The sequence below is a fragment of the Melozone crissalis genome, unplaced genomic scaffold (genome assembly GCF_028551555.1).
Source record: "Melozone crissalis strain CALT ecotype California unplaced genomic scaffold, PUWL_Pcris_2 ptg000106l_1, whole genome shotgun sequence".
In the NCBI taxonomy this organism is placed as follows: domain Eukaryota; kingdom Metazoa; phylum Chordata; class Aves; order Passeriformes; family Passerellidae; genus Melozone; species Melozone crissalis.
Window position 1 is genome coordinate 4,280,425 of NW_026535883.1, and position 20,253 is coordinate 4,300,677.

General features: G+C 44.3%; 3 protein-coding genes across 3 annotated transcripts; 1 reads left to right on the forward strand and 2 right to left on the reverse strand.

Annotated features, from left to right (window-relative positions):
• The first annotated feature begins 488 nt into the window (after positions 1–488).
• Positions 489–7,726, forward strand: ANKRD66 (ankyrin repeat domain 66). The gene is made up of 4 exons (XM_054291763.1): positions 489–574; positions 701–913; positions 2,232–2,460; positions 6,830–7,726. Exons 2-4 carry the CDS (start codon positions 775–777, stop codon positions 7,008–7,010), a joined length of 549 nt encoding a protein of 182 aa, XP_054147738.1. The 5' UTR covers positions 489–574; positions 701–774; the 3' UTR covers positions 7,011–7,726.
• Positions 7,727–9,476: 1,750 nt separating this feature from the next.
• Positions 9,477–10,436, reverse strand: LOC128947497 (taste receptor type 2 member 40-like). The gene has a single exon (XM_054291769.1). It carries the CDS (start codon positions 10,434–10,436, stop codon positions 9,477–9,479), a length of 960 nt encoding a protein of 319 aa, XP_054147744.1.
• A 2,114-nt stretch (positions 10,437–12,550) lies between these two features.
• On the reverse strand, positions 12,551–13,482 carry LOC128947452 (taste receptor type 2 member 13-like). The gene is given in 2 exon segments (XM_054291712.1): positions 12,551–12,985; positions 12,988–13,482. Coding segments are annotated over 2 exon segments (930 nt in total).
• Between the last annotated feature and the right edge of the window lie 6,771 nt (positions 13,483–20,253).

The following is a 20,253-nucleotide window of genomic DNA, read 5'->3' on the forward strand; positions in this document are numbered from 1 at the left end:
TTTTTTAATCTAAAGGAACAGGTTCTTCAAGGTAAGTGAGAGACAATGAGGACGAGGAAGCAGTACACAGGTAGTTAGAGTAACAGTGATCCCATGATACTTCTTTGGCCCACTAGGGGCTCCAAAATTTAATTTTCTTCTTTATATATTCAGATTTCCTAGATGTGCAGGAGTCAAACTCAGTAGAAGACAAATATGGGTCTTTCTTTTGGATCTTATCTACACAGTCCAACCACCCAGGTGTGAAACAGGCTATGAATCTTAGTTTAAGACCATTCATCTTTGCCCTATCATCTCTTTTTATATGCTTAATTATTATTATCCCTTTTTATCATTTGCACCAAACAACATCAGAGGATGCTTGCATAGATGTTTCTGTTTCTGATTTTCTCTGCAATAAAATGCTACCAGTAATGCTGCAGCACTGGCAAGGGAGGAGCCAGTTCCCATGGTTAGTGAGCACAACAAACCTGTGGCAAATGTTCAATGTGGCTTTAGCTACAAGTCCTTTATATAAAGGACTGCACTTTGCTGCAGATTTCTGTCTCTACAGACCAAAAGTCACCATCAGTCTGTGATCACTTGTTTGAAGATAATTGTTTTTTCCCCTATCATTCCTTTTTCCTTACTTTTTGACAAATGTTCGTTTCTCACGGTGCCTGTCTCATTTTTAATCCAGGTGCTGCTCAACCTACTGAAGCTGCTGAGAGGAGCTGACCATCAGTGCACACCACTGAATGAGCATCTCTCTGTCACCACGTGCCTTCCTGCAGCATGACAGAGCTCCATGAAGCCGTGGCTGTGGGTGACTATGACCTGGTGAAGAAGATTTTGAAGGCAGGGCGCTGTGACCCAAACCAGAAGGATGTTGACTGGCATGGCAGGACCCCCCTGCACTGGGCTGCTGCCAAAGGTAAGGGCACCCCCAGCTCTGCTGCCTCTGTGAATGGACACCATAAAAGGTGATGCTGATCACCTGTGATTGTATCTAGGCTGGCAAAATCTCAGCTTGTGTTTGGTAATTTTGTCCCTAATGTGCAAAAAAAAAAAGTTAAATATGCATTTAAATGGGAACTTTACCTACAAAATAGTTTATGAGACTGCTGTTAAACTGATTTTTAGCTTTTTTGCTTCCATCACACAACAATTTGCAATTTACATGATGTACACATAGGGAATGGCTGCTTTTTCCTTTTCTAAGAGATGACTCCCTGAGTTTATTTCTCATGTACACCTGTGGGAAAGAGCAGGAGGTCAAACCCACTGTATTTACACCAGGTATTTATCAAACCAATTAGGACAAAATAATAACTGCATTTTTACATTGCTCTTTATATCCCCACCTTTTGAATGAACAATGCAGGACCAGAGCTGCTTGCAGCTCCCATTTGGTCCTTCACCTTCAGAAGTATCTGGTAAACTCAAATATCCCTTTGCAGCCCAAAAAATAGATGATGCAACAATAAATAATGTCTAATTCCACACAGTGTAAAATGGGAAACTGGACCTCTACTTCTCTGTGCTACAGTATTTGTTGGGATCCCATGTCATCACATCTGTCTTTGCTCAGAAATCAAGTGTGTGATTTCCTGTTTTACATTTAAGACCATGTATCCAGCATCAAATGGATTATTAGGCATTTGAACATTAGCAAAGGGGACTGAGCTACCTAACAAAAATGATGGTGAGAAGCTGACAGAGCCTGGATGTGATTTGGAGTAGTCTAGCTCAGTCAAGGCAGTGTGAAGTGGTGTAGAAATAACTTTTTTTTTTGCTTCTTTAAGCAATTCCACTAGTTAGAAAAATGTGAAAGTGAATGAAAAAGCAGTAGTTTCTCCACCTGCTATCCAAAAATCTTTGTTTTAGTAAAGCTGTTCACAGATTTTCCCATTCTCAATGTTTAAATTTTATTTTGCAATTGAACTAAAAACAAAAATGAAGCAATGAAATAGCCAATCGGTCAATGACTAATTGAGATGTGCTGTTCAGAAATTAGAAAGCTTTTTGATTTGGTTGTTGTTTTTGTTGTAAGTTTATCCTGGAAACTGTCGAGTTTGAGAGAAAATAACCAGCATTTTCAGTTCAGTATCCCTGATATGATAAACCAGATAGTCAGGTGGGTGAAATCCGTGTCTGAGGGAATTATGACCAGCTGTGTGTGACCCCCTTGCGCATCCCGAAGGTATAAATTGTAAAGCATCTTCTCTGCTGGCTTTGCTGCGCGTTGCCAGGGCGGTCGGACCTGGTCAGGCTCCTGGTGGGTCACGGTGCCCGGCCCTGCCTGCGGAGCGATGTGGGCTGGACCGCGGCGCACTTCGCTGCCGAGGCGGGCAAGCTGCGGGTGCTCCGCGCCCTTCACTCTCTGCACGCTGCTATGGACGCCGCCGACCTCTTCGGAGACACTCCCCGGAGGCTCGCGGAGATCTACGGACACCAGGAGTGCTGCAGATTCTTGGAAAAGTGAGTAGTGGTGGCAGGTCTCGCTGCGGCTGCAGTGAAAATTAACTTCACTGCTCCACAGAGGACCAGAACACACAAAGTGTGTTACTTATCTTCCCACCCAAAGCCTGCTAAAGCCCTGACACACAAGCTGTAGTGGACGAGCAAACACGGCCCTGTCAGGGGGAAGCCGTGAGAAGACATTCTTTTATTCCCCTGCCTCCTGCGGTTTCCCTTGGTATGTTTTCAAAATCGTTACCACTTCATGACATCATTGTTTTTGTAAGGATGTTGCAGAGCCGTTATTAAGCAACTGAAATAAAAGCAACAACTGACAAGTGTTAACCCCTTACAGTGGTGAATAGCAAATACACGGGTTGAGTTCTTTAGGAACAGCCCTCAGCAGCTGTGTGTGTGTCTGTGTGTGTATATATATTTATATGTATATCATTTGGCTTTCTTATAGTAAAGATAAAAAGCCACCCTAGTTTTTACATAATGACTGTAAATTAGACCACTTAATAGGATGGTCATATAGTACTTCCAAATTTTGGGAAAATCTTTGTTGTCTTAATTGCTTACAGTTAGCACTGTGGCAGCACATGCCATAATATATATGTTTCTTAATGGTTCCCAATTACCATTCCTGTTTTTCAGCTGTTGGCTTGGCTCACAGGTATTTTCATCCTTGCAAAGGTGTTTCCCTGGATCAGGATGCTTTACTGCAGAGGTTTGAGTTGTGTCCCATCCTTCATCTCTGTAAAGGAGTGGGACAGATCACCAGAGGCCAACCAACTTGTTCAGTGCAAGCCAAGTCCCAACACTACTTTACTTCAACACATTGCCCACAAAAGATACATGTGCCAGACCCTGGAATGCTGAGAGCTCCCAGAAGTGTTTTCTCCCTGGGTTTTTCTGTGACATTACAGTCCCATCATCATCCTTCACTGGCACCACTTCCACATTCTCAAGACTGCTTTGATACCATATATATCCTGTTTGTTGTTTTTTTAATAGGCATTTGTCCAACTCAAAGTCCCCAGCTTGCCAGTGCAGCACATAAGCTGCCAAGTTTGAAATCAGGCATGGTGACAGGCAGATATCTGAGGAGGCCAGTGCCTTACAAATGCCACTTTTCATTAATCCATATAAACTTTTCTGTAGGTACTCCTGTCCTTCTGCTGTACTTCTTCAGCTTGGTTCCTGCTGAAATGCCCCATGCCCACCTTTTATCTTGACACATCAGAGTCCTTCCAGAAGAAAAGACAGCCAAACTGGGCAAAATTTCCCTGTACAGAGCCCAGAAAACTTTGTAGTGGAGGCACAAGCTCTGGTTTCCAAGCTCTGGTTTCCAAACTCTGGCTGTTGGAAGCTGCTAATAGCTTTGCATTTTACCTGCCCACCCAACACAGAATCATAGAATGGTGGGAAGGGGCCTTAAAGCTCATCTCATTCCAACCCCTTACCATGGACAGGGACCCCTTCCACTAAATCAGATTGCTCAAAGCCTTTTCCAGTGTGATAGAGCTGAACACTGCCAGAAAAGCGCATCCAGACCATCTTAGAGCTAAAGTCTTTTTGGGTTTGGAACTGACACGCCGTAATCTCCCACTATTCACCACTTTCCTTCTACACAGATGTATCAGCTCTTCTTACTTTCAGACCCCCAGTTTAAAGGCATTTAGGCAGCCAGCAGCTGATAATGAAGCTTTGCAAATTAGATTTTTTTACTACCTATCCAGTGTCTAGGTAGTAAAGCTCAGGTCTGCCAGACCTCTGAGAATGGGGCATTGTCTTCCAGTGGAGATTCTCTTTATACTCTTCTCAGCTCTTGGCATACTTAGTTTCTACACCAGAACAGGTAAATATTATCTAACCCAGAAGGTGAAAGTCTGCAGACTTCTGTCCCTTGGATGAAAAATTTATAGCAATTACTTGCCTATTCAATGCTGTCTGTTTTGCACTAATCTCACCAGTAATTCCTGCCAAGTCTGTAGAATTTCCTGTGCCCTGGATGTGCTCCAGAGCCATAGGAGCAGGGGGCAGGGGAATTGGCTGGATGATGCCAAAGGGCAATGCCTGTGGCAGGCAGAGGTGCCTGGGAGAATGATTGACAGGTTGATTGCCAGAATGATTGACATCATCATCTGAGACACCTTAGCAACAGCCCATGGTGACTCAGGTCAGCTGATGAAGGGCTTTCTGAGGTGAATGACTCAGATTTAAAGTGGAAAACTCATGATTTAAGGTGGAAAACTTGTCTTTCAGAATCACATGCTGGCCTGACTCATCCCAGAGCTGCATGGCTCAGCATGGCTGGGATATCTAATGACTGGAAGATGCTTCAAATGCCCAGTCTAGAACACACACAGAACCTGTGCAATCACCTCATGGCCATAACCCAGCCTGTGGGCAGCCACGAGTTTATCACTGAGGCTCAGGAATACTTTTTAAAACCAGCCACTATCATTTATGACCACAGTGGATGCTTTCACCCTCACACTGGCATCACATCAGCCAACTTGGAGTAAACTAGGAGGAACGGTTGTCACTTGTAGTGTAATTTCGATTACCATCTGCTCCTTCAGATGTGCAGAAGGTCCCAGAGATGATGTCCAGGGTCAGGCAGTGCCAAAGAGTACAGGGCAGCACTGTGTATGTCTGAGACAGAGAATTAAGAGTGTGATTGCACAAAATACTGTGCAGCACAGAGCATCTCTGCTTTCCACACAGTGGTGTGTGTGGGATATAAATATGAGGAACATTTTGTTACACACTATCCCTGTCATATTTGGATATTTGCCTGTCATGCAAAAAGAGAAAAAAGGAAATTTTTAAAACCATCTGAGGGTCTACACCAACTGTAGGGCTGATGTACATATCTACATAGGCCTATGAGCATCCAAATCCTTCATTAATCCAAATTCAGCCCCCTCTAGCACCATGTGACCCTTGCATGCTGTTTGTTGGTCCCCAGGTGTTGCCAGCTGCCTTCCTGGGCCGGGCCACTGAATTATGCTGAGGACTGCACCCACATGGAAATATGACATGTATCAACATGTAAATATTATTAACTTGCAAATATTAGGTATATTCCACTGCTGAGTATCAGTACCACTCACTGAGGTTTGCATGAACATGAAAAAGTTAGGAAACAGCTGCTTTCAAAACAGCTGCTTCTGAATAGCAAATGCGTATTTTACATTAGATTTGGTTTACATGAAAAAGTCTTTACTCTTGATGCTATGAGACCTGCCAAAAAGGGCACAGAGACCCTCAGCCCGTGTCTGCTGCCCAGGCTCTCTGCAAAGTGCCAGCTGTTGAAATTGTACCCAAGGGTCCTGCTGTCTAAGAGCAGGGCATATATATACTCATGTGTAAATAAATAAAGGAATCTTTATATTTAAAAGTTTTATAGAAAAAGGTTTCTTGCCCTTGGGAGCAGATACTGAATAGAAGACAATAGGGTAGTTCAGTTGGAAGGGACCTACTGCTAGTCCTATCTCCTGACCACTTCAGGACTGACCAGAATTTAAAGCATCTTAAGAAGGCCCAAATGCCTCTTAAACACCAGCAGCCATGGGGCATCAACCACCACTGTCAAACATAGGCTCTGTGGAGACCTTAGAGCACCTTTCAGTACCTGAAGGGAGCCTACAAGAGAGCTGGAGAGGAACTTTGGACAAGGGCATGGACAAGGGGGAATGGCCTGAGTAGGTAGGATTAGATATATTAGGAATCAATTCTTGATTGTGAGGGTGGTGAGGCCCTGGCACAGGTTGCCCAGAGAAGCTGCAGCTGCCCCATCCCTGGAAGTGTCCAAGGCCAAGCTGGGTGGGGCTTTGAGCAGCCTGGTCTAGGGGAAGGTGTCCCTGTCCATGGCAGAAGGTATGGAATGAGATAATGTCCCTTCGAGCTGAAACCATTCTGTGATTTTATGACATGGAAAGCCCACGTGATGAGATCCATCAATATGGAGCTGCTGACTTTGCTCTGTGCTGGCAGCTAGAGCAGCATTGCTCTCATGTGACAGAAATGCTCTCTTACAGAAAAGAAGGATTTTTCCTGATATTGGATGGTTTTTCTGACAGAGATTCCTGAATCCTGAGTGCCTACAAAATCAGAGCCCTGCAGGAGGAGGAAAGGGTTTGTCTTCTCCTTGGCAAGATTTACACTTGGAATGTCCATGTCTGGATGCAGGCTGTGCTGGGGCCCAGGGGCTCCCTGTGAGGGGAGGTTGGGGCTGCACCATGCTGGACACACTGTGGTCTTTCTCAAGTGTTGGTGGCATCAGGGTTTTGACCAGACTGAGACACAACCCCTGACCTCCCAGATGGGCACCTGTGAAGAGAGATGTGTGTGCTGTGCTCACTCTTGGTTTCTCTCCCAGAGCAGAGGTGGAGAGCAGGAACTACCGCAGGAAAGCTGCACTGAGAAAAATCCCCTTAGACCAGAGAGATGAAGACTGGGAACTCAAGAAAGAAGAGCTTAAGAAAAATCCACCATGTTTTTGGGAGAAGGGTACGGCCTCTATTCTAAAGAAAAATGGGGGGAAAAGGGGGAAGCAATAGTGTTTGGTGCCTGTTTAGTGCCTCTGAGCACTTGCAATGCAGAGCAAAGGCACTGGCAGACTTGAGGTGGATCTGTAGTGTGATATTTGTGTGAACAGAATAAGCAGAAGGCTACAAGAGTGCATCCTTAGAGACACACTGTAAATAATCTCCTTAAGAGCTAGAAGAGCTTCAGCTTCTCTGTGTGTTTCTATGTATCTGATCTCTAAAATAAAAACAATTGAAGGATATGTTTAAATATACCAATACTGTAAATCACTGCAATGTTTAGAGTTCCTGCAATGGCAGTTACACATATTGCCAGGGAAAAAATAGTCTTCATCCTACCTGATTCACAAAAGCATCTTGGATTGTGGTTCTGCTTGCTCTGCTGATGTCTGTGGCCTTTGCATCTTTACTTCTGCCACTGAGTCAACCAGGAGGCTCTACATGGACTTGCAGCCTCTGGTGATGCCTGTCTCATTTCTTGGAAGTGAGATGTACTTGCTTCTTCTGGATAAAGCTGAGATATTAATGCTAAGCTTTCACTTGACACATGGGTCCAACAGCCTGAATCTTCCATTCCTGGCCCAGCAAAAGGGAAAATATGCTCCTTCCTTGCTGCTTTCAGACAGCTGTGACTACCAAGGGTACTGGAGCACTGCCTTTTTTTAGCATTGTCCCCAGCCATATTCATGTTTCTGCAAATAGAAATGGTGTGCAAGTGTTATTGAGTTCTGCTTCTGCTCATCAATGCTTTCCATGGCAAAAGCACTTTTAACACTTTCACTTCTCAGTCATAAAGACTTGGAATGTGACTCAGAGCGGTTTTCCATACTGTGCCAGCATGGGGCAGCCCTTCCCATTGACTTCTGACACCTTTCATGTGTCAGCTTCTCCACGCTGGGCACATCCTGCATCTGTCCCCATGGGCTGTGCAGGGTGACTGTGCTGATGGACACCCTGTCCCCTGCAGTGCCAGCTGAGTGGGGCTGGTGCACAGGAGTGGGATTCTGTGCTGGCTGTCACATTTTCATGGGGATGGAAGGAGGGATCTGCAGTGTGATTCACTGGGACTGTGGTGTTTTATGTGGTGATTTTTGCAAGGTGCTGGATTTTGCCTGCTGAGCCTTGTGGGATGTGAGACTGGGAGGGATGGATGTTGCACTAGATGTAGGGAATGAGATGGATCTTCCAGGGCTTTCCTGCGAAAGTGGTTGGGATTGTCATGTTAAAGGATGAAGATCATGAAGAGCAGCAGGGAAAGAAGGGATGTGTGGCTTTTTGTCCTTTCAAGGTCTATCCCAGGGGGGATGTGTCCAGAAGAGATGCTTACAATCTGCCTTTGGACCTCAGCTGCTGGTAGAAGTGACCAGTTCAGGTTCTGCTCCATTCTGCATGTTTCACCTGCTGTGGTGGGTTGACCTCAGGAGCAGCTAGATGCCCACCCAGCTGTTCCTTCACTGTCACCCATAAATGGGGTGGAAAATAGGATGGAAAGCTGATGGATCGAGAAAAATACAGTGAAATCACTAACCAGTTACTGTCACAGATGAAACAGACTTGATGTGCACAAAATGAATTTATTTACCTACTAAAAGTACAATAGGATGATGAGAAATAAACACAAACTAGAACCCGCCGCCTCCACGCTTTCATCTGAAGCTCAACTTCCCTCCTTCATCTCCAGCTCCTCCACCTCCTCCTCCACAGCAGCACAGGGGGAAGGAAAATGAAATTGCAGTCAGTTCACAGTGAGTTGTCTCCTCCACTCCCTTTTCATGCTGTTTCCCTGATCCAGAACAAAACTTGGGTGTTTCACTGAGCCAGAGTGCAGTGGGAAAAGCCAAGCTCATCTCCAGGTGAGAGCAGGCCAGGAGAGCAGTCCCACAGAGCAGGCAATCCTGTCCTTGCAGGCAGTGGGGCACAGAGGACACGCAGGGCTGCAGTGGGCAGGGGGCTCTGCAGCCCCTGAGCTCCCCGGGGCCGTTCCTGCCTCGCTCTTTGTGGCTCAGTGACCACCTCTGGGGAGTGACAGGGCTCAGCGTGTTCACACTCAGCTATCAGCCACTGCCAGGCACTCATACAGCCCATAATATATCACACAGAAGGAAAGGTAAACCAAAATACAGAGAAACCCTGCAGTTGATTTCAGTTGTTTCCATCAGAAAATGCCAGAGCATTTGGTGGCCAGTTTGCAGTATTTTAACTACCCTTTTACGGCCAGCCCCTGTACCAGATATAAATAACTTTGTTACTGACAATAATTAAACTCAAATAATTATCTACATGAAATTATAATTGAAAAAATATGGTGTAAGTCACATTAATTTAGTTCATAGTATTTGAATTATATATTTTTAATATCAGTGATGAGAACATTTGTATCATGTACAATGCTTGGAAAGTTGCACTAGAGATTAAACTACTTGTTTTCTATAATGTAGTATTACCATTTTGCATGAGCTCCAGATTTTATTATAGTTCCTAACTCATGCGAACCTTGCGTTTTACACTTATTTCTAAGGGAAGAATCTTTAGCAGTGCCTTTTCTAATTTGGGGTTGCTGAAAACCAGAATAAGGGAGTGAAGACCCGGAAAAATGTACTGAAATACTAAAATGAGAAATGTCATATGATTTAACTTCTTTGTGACATAAACCATATTTAAGACCAAACATACAAAGTTGATGCTGTACACCACTAAGAAGGAGAAAATAGATTTCATGGCTCTGATGTGGGCATCCATGCTGAGGTCCTTCATGGAGTTGGTCTGCATCGTGCGCTTGTGTCTCCAGAGAGAAAAGAGAAGGAAAACAGCAGAAAAGATGACTGCCAGGAATGAAGCAGCATATTCAAAGCCAGCGAGAAAAAAAGAAGGGAAAAAATGTTTATCCATTTTGATATTTGCTGTCCCAAAGTTTCCTTGTCTTGTGGAATTGCTGTTGCAGTGCGGTGTATCAGCGACATCATAGGCAACAATGCCGACAGCCAAAGCTAAAATCCCTGATCCGAACAAGAGCCAGGGCACCATCCTGTCAATTTTTAATTTCAGGTAGATGAAGAACCTGTTCCTGAAAGTGGCAATTTTTATACAATAAAAACCACAAAGAGAGGCTGAAAACCACAAGTTGCAATGATTAAAAAAGGCTTGAAAAAATACAGCTAGTTGAAGTATGGTTTGAACATAAAGGTAATTGGGATAAATAAAGGAAAGAAATTTATATATCCAGGCAATGCACAAATACCAAAACCTGGAGCATCCCAGCAGCAGCAAGATCTTCTCATTAGAGTTCAAAGTTTTCTTTTTGACACAGGCAATGCAAAGCACACAAACGATGAAAGCATTTATCCACATGCCAGCAAATGCCTCCAAGGTGATGATGGACACATTCAAGACCCCATATGAAGTGACATTGGATTGCTGTCGAGGGTGACAAGATTCCATGGTGTGAGCCGGGGAGCAGAGCTGTGCTGGCCAAGGGGGCTGTGGCAGCAGAGCCTGAGGCAGGTCAGTGGCTGCTCTTGGTGGAGTGTCAGGGATGGCAACAGGAGCTTTATAGAGCTGCTGCTGCAGCTGCTGCTGGGGGGGATTTTGGTGCGGCTGCTGTGGGCACAGGGCAGGTGCAGGGATGTAAATGTGCTGGGTATCCCCTTACCCGGAGCCACTCTTGACTATTTGAATGTTGGTTTGGGGGGGCTGTGCTGGGTGGCACAAAGAGCAGAGATGTTTTTCTGCGGTGTTTTCATTTTGAGACTGATCCCTGTTTGATCAGTGTCAGGCTTGAGGATCTGAGTTCTTCTATTCCTTTGTCACCTACTATGTCCAATTTTATTTTTGATTGCATTCATTTGAAAATGTTATTTATTTTGTATTTTTTTTTACATTTATGATGGGCAGACTATATGCCTTGAGGGAATTTTTGATTTCCTGATAATGCCTGTTCTCTGCTTAAGGCTTTGATGTGAGTTTCCTCCTCTTTTTCTGAATTAATAGAAAACACTCTGTGGGGTTGTTGGGGTTTTTTTCCTTGTTTATTTGCTTGCTTGATTGCTTCTTTCTTCTCCTCTCCATGTCTTTGTAAATAGAAGTTATTTCTATTACAACTTGTATATAGTTGAACTGTCTGTGCTGGGACTGTGCAGGACCACGCATGGCTGAATTTTGGGCTCAGCTCTGCATGGGTAATCTGGCCTTTTGAAAACAAAACAATATAAAATCAGTATCTCAAATACCAGATTTTCAATGCATGGAATGTGTGGATTTGGTCTTTAAAACCCAGGGTCTGCTTTTAGTTCAAAGCCATCCCCTCCAGTGTCATTGGAGAAGGGGAGAGATTCACCAAGACTTTGTATCTGCCACCCTCTGTGGAGACTGTGAGGTCTTGGGAAAAGGAAATATTGTTGTGATTAAGATGTTACTGTGGTTTAAAATGTTGTTTCTCTCATTTCATGAACAGGAGCCAAATCTTTTTGAAGGTGATAATATGAAAAATACACACCTGGCACTGAGTATGCAGTAAATTGTCCCTCTGAGCCAGAGCTGGTGAAAGAAATTAACAGTTAGATTCTGTTCTGTTGATGTTGGAATTATTTAATTTTACATGACCTGCTGTGGATTGTTAAACTTGGACACCCACCAGACCCTCCATCTGGCCTCTTTTTCACTCTTGCTCTGCAACAGTTCAAGAGGGAAAATAGAAGATGAAAAGCTCATGGGTTGAGATAAAGATGGGGAGATCACTCACCAGTTACTGTCATGGAGAAAACAGACTCAAATTTCAAAATATTAACATAATTTATTGCTGTTTGAATATAGAGTAGGATGGTGAGGAGTAAGCACAAAACTAGAGAACTGTCCTTCCACCCTTCTTCATCACAGCTCAAAATTCACTCTTTCATTCCCAGCTTCTCCACCTCCTCCCCGACATGGTGCAGGGTGACATTGAATAGGCGTTGCAGTCAGTCCATAAAAAGGTTTCTCTTCCACCCCTTCCTCTTCACTCTGTCTTCCCTGCTAGAGTGGGGACCCCATCTGAGGTCTGCAGTCCTTCAGGATCAGATGTCTCCAATATGGGCGCTCCTCAGACTGCAAGTTCTTCAAGATACAGCCACCCCACCCAGTGTTACAAGTCATAATATTGCAAAAAACAGAGACACAGCAGAAAGAAATATAAACCCAAACACAAATAAACCTGATGCTGAGTACAGACATTTTTCAATCAGCAATTGCCAAAGTGGTTGAGGAAGATTTGCAATACAATTATTGCCCCTTTGTAACCAGCCCACATACCAGATCTAAATGAATTTGTTATTGACAAGAATTGAACTCAAAGAATTACCAAAATGAAGTACTAGCAATAATCTAATTCATACTTATTTGACTCAAAGAATTTGAAATATTTATTCTTAACTTCAGTGCTAAAGAAAGAACATCTGTATCACCTCCACTGCCCAGAGAGCTGCCCTAGAGATAAATTGACTTCTGTCTTATAATGAAATATCAAGATTTTGTGTGGGCTCAAGCTTTTATTACACTTCCTACTTCATGCAATCCTGGCACTAGACACAGGATATAATCCTTATCAGTGTCTTTTCCAGTTTGGGATTGCTGAAAATCACAATAAGGGAATGAACACCTGGAAAAGCGTACAGAAATATTAAACTAAGAAGTGCTACATATTTTTCTTCCTTTGTTGAAGGAATTAGTGACAGAATCAAAAATATAAAGTTAATACTATACATTATAAAAAAGGAGAGAATAGATTTCATGGCTTTGATGTGGGCATCCATGCTGAGGCTGTTCATGGAGTTTTTCTGCATCTTGCATTTGTGTCTCCAGAGAGAAAAGAGAAGGAGAAGGGCAGAAGAGATGACTACAGTGAAAGATGTGACAAATCCCAAGCCATAGATAAAATATATCTGGAAAAAATTTTCACCCATTTTGTCACTAACTTTTGAAAAATTTCCTTGCCCAGAGGAATTGTGGTTGATACTGAGTCTGTAACAGCGATGTCATAGGCAATTATGCCGATAGCCAAGGCTGAAAGCAAAGATGCCAACAAAAGCCAAGGCACAATCCTGTCTGTTTTTACTTTCAGGTAGATGAAGAAGCTGTTCCTGAAAGTGGAAATTTTTATACAATAAAAAACACAAAGACAGGCAGAAACCCACAAGTTGGAACAATTAGAAAAGCTTTGAAAAAGTACAATTAGTTGAAATGTGGGTTGAACAAAAATGTAATTGGGATAAGTTATTGAAAGGGAGCCATATACCCATGAGAAGCACAAATACCAAAACCTGGAGCATCCCAGCAGCAGCAAGATCTTCTCATTAGAGTTCAGGGTTTTCTTTTTGACCCAGGCAATACAAAGCACACAAACGAGGAAGGCATTTATCCACATGCCAGGAAATGCCTCCAGGGTGGTGATGGCCAAAGCCATGGCCCCATATGAAGTAACCTTGGGTTGCCGTGAAGGGTGACAAGCTTCCATGGTGTGAGCCGGGGAGCAGAGCTGTGCTGGCCAAGGGGGCTGTGGCAGCAGAGCCTGAGGCAGGTCAGTGGCTGCTCTTGGTGGAGTGTCAGGGATGGCAACAGGAGCTTTATGGAGCTGCTGCTGCAGCTGCTGCTGGGGGGGATTTTGGTGTGGCTGCTGTGGGCACAGGGCAGGTGCAGGGATGTAAATGTGCTGGGTATCCTCTTACCTGGGGCCAGTGTCACTCTTGACTATTTGAATGTTGGTTTGTGGGGGCTGTGCTGTGTGTCACAAAGAGCAGAGATGTTTTTCTGTGGTGGAGATGTTTTTCTGTGGTGGAGATGTTTTTCTGTGGTGTTTTGATTTTGATACTGATCCCTGTTTGATCAGTGTCAGGCTTCAGGATCTGGGTTTTTCTGTCTCTTGGTAACCTCCAATAAAGAATTCTGTTTTGGATGTATTCATTCAAAACTATTCTTTATTTTGTTATTTTTTTTTTATATTGATGGAGGGCAAAGCATTGGCTTGAGGGAATTTTAATTTCCTGATATTCCTATTGTCTGAGTTATGCTTTGGTGTGGGTTTCCTCTACGGTTTTGATGATAGAAGAAAAACATGGTATAGGAGAGGAAATTTCCTTCCTTCCTTCCTTCCTTCCTTCCTTCCTTCCTTCCTTCCTTCCTTCCTTCCTTCCTTCCTCCCTCCCTCCCTTCCCTCCCTCCCTTCCCTCCCTTCCCTTCCCTCCCCCTTCCCTCCCCTCCTCTCCCCTTCCCTCCCCTTCCCTCCCCTTCCCTCCCCTCCCCTTCCCTTCCCTTCCCTTCCCTTTTCCCATATGTTCGGGAGGTGTATGGAAGTTATTTCTATGAAAACAGTAATGTGAATATGAACTGTCTGTGCTGGGAATGATCTTGTACAGGGATATTAAATGAACATTTTAATTAAGGAAATTAAATTGCAACACAATATCATGGCTGGGACCTGGCCTCAACTCTGTGTGGGGAATATTTCACCTTAGAAAAATAATGCCATAAAATCAGTGTCTCCAATGCTGAATTTTCAAGCATGAAGATACGGATCAGGTGCTTGACATGCAGGTGTTTCCTGCTGGTTCAAATCCACTCCCTCCAGTATATTTTGAGAAGAGGAAGGGTTATCCAACACTTTGTATCTCCCACCCATGAGCATATTTTGGATGTCCTTGTGCATCTCAAATGGCACAAGACTCCTGTTTTTGTGCGTCTGGATAGACACACAGCTGTATTGGCATCTGAGTCACGTCATACAAATAATGAATTGGTACCATCTGTGCTTGTTCAGGCAGAGCTGCTTTCCTCTCCAGAATCTGTTTCTTTCTCCCTTTATGACATGGGGAATCCCAGATGATTAGCTTTAGTTAGCTAGCTAGTTAGGTGAATGGTTGCCTAAATTCTGGCGCATTCCATTACTGCTGTGTATCAACTCTAATGCACAATGTTATGTTTATGTCCTTACCAACTGGAGAAGAATGCTCTGAGAAACAGTTGCCACAGAGGAAAATTTCCCATTGCCCCTGTCCCAGGTGACAGCCTGGGAAATAAGATTTTTTTTGTTGTAGAATCCCTGTATGACTTGCCTTAGATAAAGCCTGCTTTTTCCAGATCTCCAGGCTGCTTATGTACCATTTTCAATTGAGTTATGGCTGTGTTACTGCTGACCAGCCCGAACAGTGCAGCTCTGCCCCAGCTGATGTTCCCAATGTGCCCTGGTGATAACCCAGATGCTGAGGAGTGGCAGACTGAACTGATATCAGTGAATCTGGCTGAGATCTCCATCCAGATAATGAGGTCAGGAAATCCTAATCTCAAGAACCTGCATGCTGATCTCCTGCACCCTTCCTGCCTTAGCTCTTCTTAACAGTCCCAGCTCACTACAAGCTGGGAGGAAATGCAGAAATTTTGCAAGTAAAATAATTCAGAGCATCCTCCCTTCTTGTTTTCACCTAATTTTGGCACTGTTTTAAATTCTCCAAAAAAAAATTATATAAACCTGACATGGTGCACCAGTGCATCTGTGTCAAACCTGTGACTTTGCTCCATGCTCTCCACCAGCACAGCATTGCACTGATGGGACAGAGCTGCTGTATTAAAGAAAAAGGATTTTTCCTGATATTCGATGGTCTTGTGGAGAGAGCTCCATAAACCCTGAGTGCCTACAAAATCAGAGCCCTGCAGGAGGAGGAAAGGGTTGGTCTTCTCTTGTGCAAGATTTACACTTGGAATGTCCATGTCTGGATGCAGGCAGTGCTGGGGCCCGGCAGCTCCCTTTGAGAGGAGGTTGGGGCTGCACCATGCTGGACACACTGTGGTCTTCCTCAAGTGTTGGTGGCATCAGGGTTTTGGCCAGACTGAGACACAACCCCTGACCCCCCAGATGGGCCCCTGTGTGTGCAGCTGTGTCTGTGCTGTACAGGTGGAAGGCAGGAACTGCTACAGAGGAATCCCCCTTACACCAGAGAGATGAAGACTGGGAATTCCAAAAAGAAGAGCGTGAGAGAAACCTGCCATGTTTTCTGGAGAACTGCACAACCTCTGCTCCAAAGAATAATGGAACTAAAAGAGGGAAGCAGTAGTGTGTTGTGTCTCTTTGGTAGCCTCTGGTGGTGCCTCTCTCTTTGTTTGGTAGTGGGGTTGAGGTGGTGCTTCCCCCTCCCTTTTCCAGGCTGTGAGCTGAGAAATGCTCCTTAGGCCTCGGCCTTGATGAGCAGCACCTGGGCCCAGCTCCTCTTGAGCTTATCAGAGCTACTGTCTGCTCTCAGGAACTGCTGCTGCCTAATGAGATCCTGGGCTTTTTGTATGAACAGCCTAAGAAATCACTTCTTTTGCCTGAATGGCAGAACATCCTGGTTCTCACACTTTCAAAGGAGGAGTGTGGAACTGAAGTGCAGCCAGGGTGAAACATTGTTATGACTAAAGCCCACATTCTTGCAGCCCTATAAACAAAAACGAAGGTCCAAAATGAGACCCTTTGAGCTCTCCTAGTGTGCCGTGACCAGTGAGGCCTCACATAGCTGGGAACTCTCAAGTTTGCTGTGCTCAGAGAATCCCTGACCAAAAACTCGATCCTGGGCAGATCCCCCACTCCTCGAGGCTAAACTCTTGGCCTGGTGATGAGATGAAAGACATCCAAAGCAAATATTTCACTGTCTTTGAGGGGAATTTTTCAGAGGTACCTTGCAATGACTCTGTCTGCGTGTATACACATGTTGATATGCTTTGACAAATATGGGAGAAATTCTCCTCTTAGATGTTGAAGTATCTTAGATATTTATGTAAGTTAGGCCTGTAAGTAACTTTAATATAAGCTAAAAGCTAAGTTAAATGCTGTTAAGTGTTATTCCTTTGCTAAATTGTTAAATTTAAGAAGAAAGTTAAGTACCTTTGAGTGTTGTTAACCTTTAGGCCTCTCTTATCCTTTTTTATCCTTGCCCTTTCTACCATTTTGTCGCACACACCTAAACACACACACACGCACTCACACACACTCACACACACACAAACACACAGAGATAGTCCTTGGTTCATTTCTGTTTTGATTGATGGCGGTTTTTTTCCTGTTTTTCTCCCTTGGTGTGCTTTAACTATCTAGTAAAGTAGTAGAGTGAATCTTGCCAGCAAACTTCATCATGCTCTTGCTTATTATTAAATCTGTTTTTTACTGATGCCCCTGCCAGTGATTTTTGAAGTGATCTCAAGCACTCATTTTGTAACAGGGCTGTAGTTGCTCCTTCAGGCGGAAGGGGAGATGTTGATGTTCGGCTTTCTTTGGACACATGGGTTGAACAGGCTGTAACTCCCATTCCTGGCCCAGCAAAAGGGAACAGGTGCTCATCACTTCTTTCATTTCTCTTCATTCTCACTCTTTCCAAGAGTGTTGGAGCACTGCTTTGTTTTTAGCAGTGCCCCCAGCTCCTTTTATGACTCTGCTCAGGGGAATGCTGTGTCCAAAACATCTTGGGCTTTAGCTCCTCCCTTGTCTGAGGGAGGTCCCAGATATTTGGTCTCCACCTCTGGCAGATACTTTCCTCTTGGGAGAACAGGAGGCCAAACAGACCCTGACAAGAATGGGTGGAAAATGCACCACTAGCACCAGGCACAGGAAAAACTGTCCCTCTGTGCCCAAGCTAGTGACAGAAATGAACAAAGCAGATTCAGCTCTGTTCATGCAGGAATTATTTTGTGTTCAGAGAATGTGCTGGGGTTTGTTGAGCTTGGGTGGGTGCCATGCCCCCACCTAGCTGCTCCTTTATTCTTGTTCTCCAATAGGCCAAGGGGAGAATAGAAGGTGCTACTGTCATGGAGAAAACAGACTTGAGTTGAGAAAAATGAATTTATTTTATTGCCTACTGATAATAGAATAGCATACTGAGCAACAAACATAAAACTAGAACCCTTTCCCTTCTCCTCTTCATCTTCACAAATCAAAATTCTCTCTTCCTTTCCTGGCTTCTCCACCTCCTCTGCCACAATATTGTGCGGGGACAGGGAATGAGGGCTGCAGTCAGTCCATAAAAAGTTTTCCATTCCTTCCTCCTCACTTTCCTCCATGCTCAAGTGGGACTCCCATCCGTGGGCTGCAGTCCTTCAGGATCAGGCAGCTCTGACATGGAGTCACTATAGGCTGCAGTCTTTCAAGTTGCACCCATCCTACCCAGTGTTACAAGTGATAATATTGCAAAAAAACAGAGACACAGCAGAAAGAAATATAAACCCAAACACAAATAAACCTGATGCTGAGTTAAGTCCTTTTTTAATCACTAAATACCAAAGGGTTTGAGAAAAGTTTGCAGTGCCCTTACTGCCCCTTTGCATCCAGGCCATGTACCAGATCTAAATAAATTTGTTATTGACAAGAATTGAACTCAGAGATGCTCCAACCAGGGGGAGGAGCCAAGCATTCCTACCTGGATATAATCTGACATTTGGGACACCAGAGGCAGCCTTTTCCCACTGGATTCCCAGTGGAAGACAAGGCCCATCTACATCATCACTGCACCTTCAGAAGAAAACTACACCCTTCTACAGCACCACTGCTTCAACAGAACCACACCTGTCACTGCAGGAGGGCTGCAGCCACTATTCCACCAGTCTGCTACCAACACCCTGCCCCACAAGATGTCAGGTCATGTTCTGACTCTGTGAGTAGGTTTTTTTGTACCTTCCATTTGTATTTTTAATTTTCCTAGTAAAGAACTGGTATTCCTATTCCCCTATCTTTTCCTGAGAGCCTCTTAATTTCAAAATGATAATAAGTGTGAGAGAGAGGGTTTACATTTTCCATTTCAAGAGAGGCTCCTGACTTCCTTAGCTGATACCTGTCTTTTCAAACCAAGATAGTGATGATGGCCACAGTTGTGGCTCCATATGCAGTGACATTAAATTGCTGTGGAGGGTGAGAAGCTTCCATGGTGTGAGCCGGGGAGCAGAGCTGTGCTGGCCAAGGGGGCTGTGGCAGCAGAGCCTGAGGCAGGTCAGTGGCTGCTCTTGGTGGAGTGTCAGGGATGGCAAGAGGAGCTTTATAGAGCTGCTGCTGCTGCTGCTGCTGGGAGAACTTGGTGTGGCTGCTGTGGGCACAGGGCAGGTGCAGGGATGTAAATGTGCTGGGTATCCCCTTACCCGGGGCCAGTGTCACTCTTGACTGTTTGAATGTTGGTTTGTGGGGGCTGTGCTGGGTGTCACAAAGAGTGGAGATGTTTTCTGCGGTGGAGAGTGTTTTGATTTTGAGACTGATCCCTGTTTGATCTGAAAGACAGAGCTTTTCTCTTGCCCCCTGTCATTGAGGTGGCATAGAATAACCCCTGAGTCCTGGCCCTGCCGTGACCTGACTGCTGTATCATCTGAACTGAACCCTCTCCTGAAAATCTGTATCATCTACCTGGAGATGATAAAAAAATTAACAAAAAAAATTACCCTGGCAAGAATTAACCCTGTCCTGGTCAGAACCAGGATAAAATATTACAATAGGATCACACTGTGACTGTGGCATGGAATGAGCTCAGTGTGAGGAATATGGTGCCTTAAAAAACATAGAGGTGTATAAAAATCAGAATCTCCAGTGCTGGCTTTTCAGATCAAGAAACTTTGGATCAGGTGCTTGAAAGACAGGAGTCTGCTTTTTGTTCAAATCCATGCCCTCTGGCACCACTGAAGAATGGGAAGGATTCTGCAGGGCATTGTATCTACCAGCTTATGTGCATTTTTTGGACGTCCTTGTGCACATCAAAATGCATCAGACTGCTGATTTTATGCATATGGAGGGACACACAGCTGTACTAAGATCTGAGAGACATGACACACAGACCAAATTGCTTCCATTTGAGTTTGGTGTAGGCTGAAAATCTTCCCCCTCCAGAATATTCTTTATTACAGGAAATGCAAGAGGATTAGCCTTGGTTAGCTAACTGGTTAGGCTATTAGTTTTTCAGTTTCTTCTGAGAAAATCTATTCCATCTATAACTGGCCTTCAATGTGCAGAAGGCCATAATTGTTTCAGAATCCTGAAAGGAAAGTGAAATCTCCTCAGGGCAGGTGTCATGAACTTGTTATGGAAATATAAATTCAAATCCAAATGATTCCTAGCCCCAGAAGATGGATTGGCATGTTATCAAGTACCTTTAATTATTTGTTTGCTTGTTTCTGGGCAGTTGCTGTCTAAGGAGAGTTGGGTAGTTTGGTGAGGCAGCCTGCTAGTATGTATGGCCTTTGGAAAAAGTCATACTGCAGTGCTTGAGAGGTTGCTCTGGCCTAAATGGTT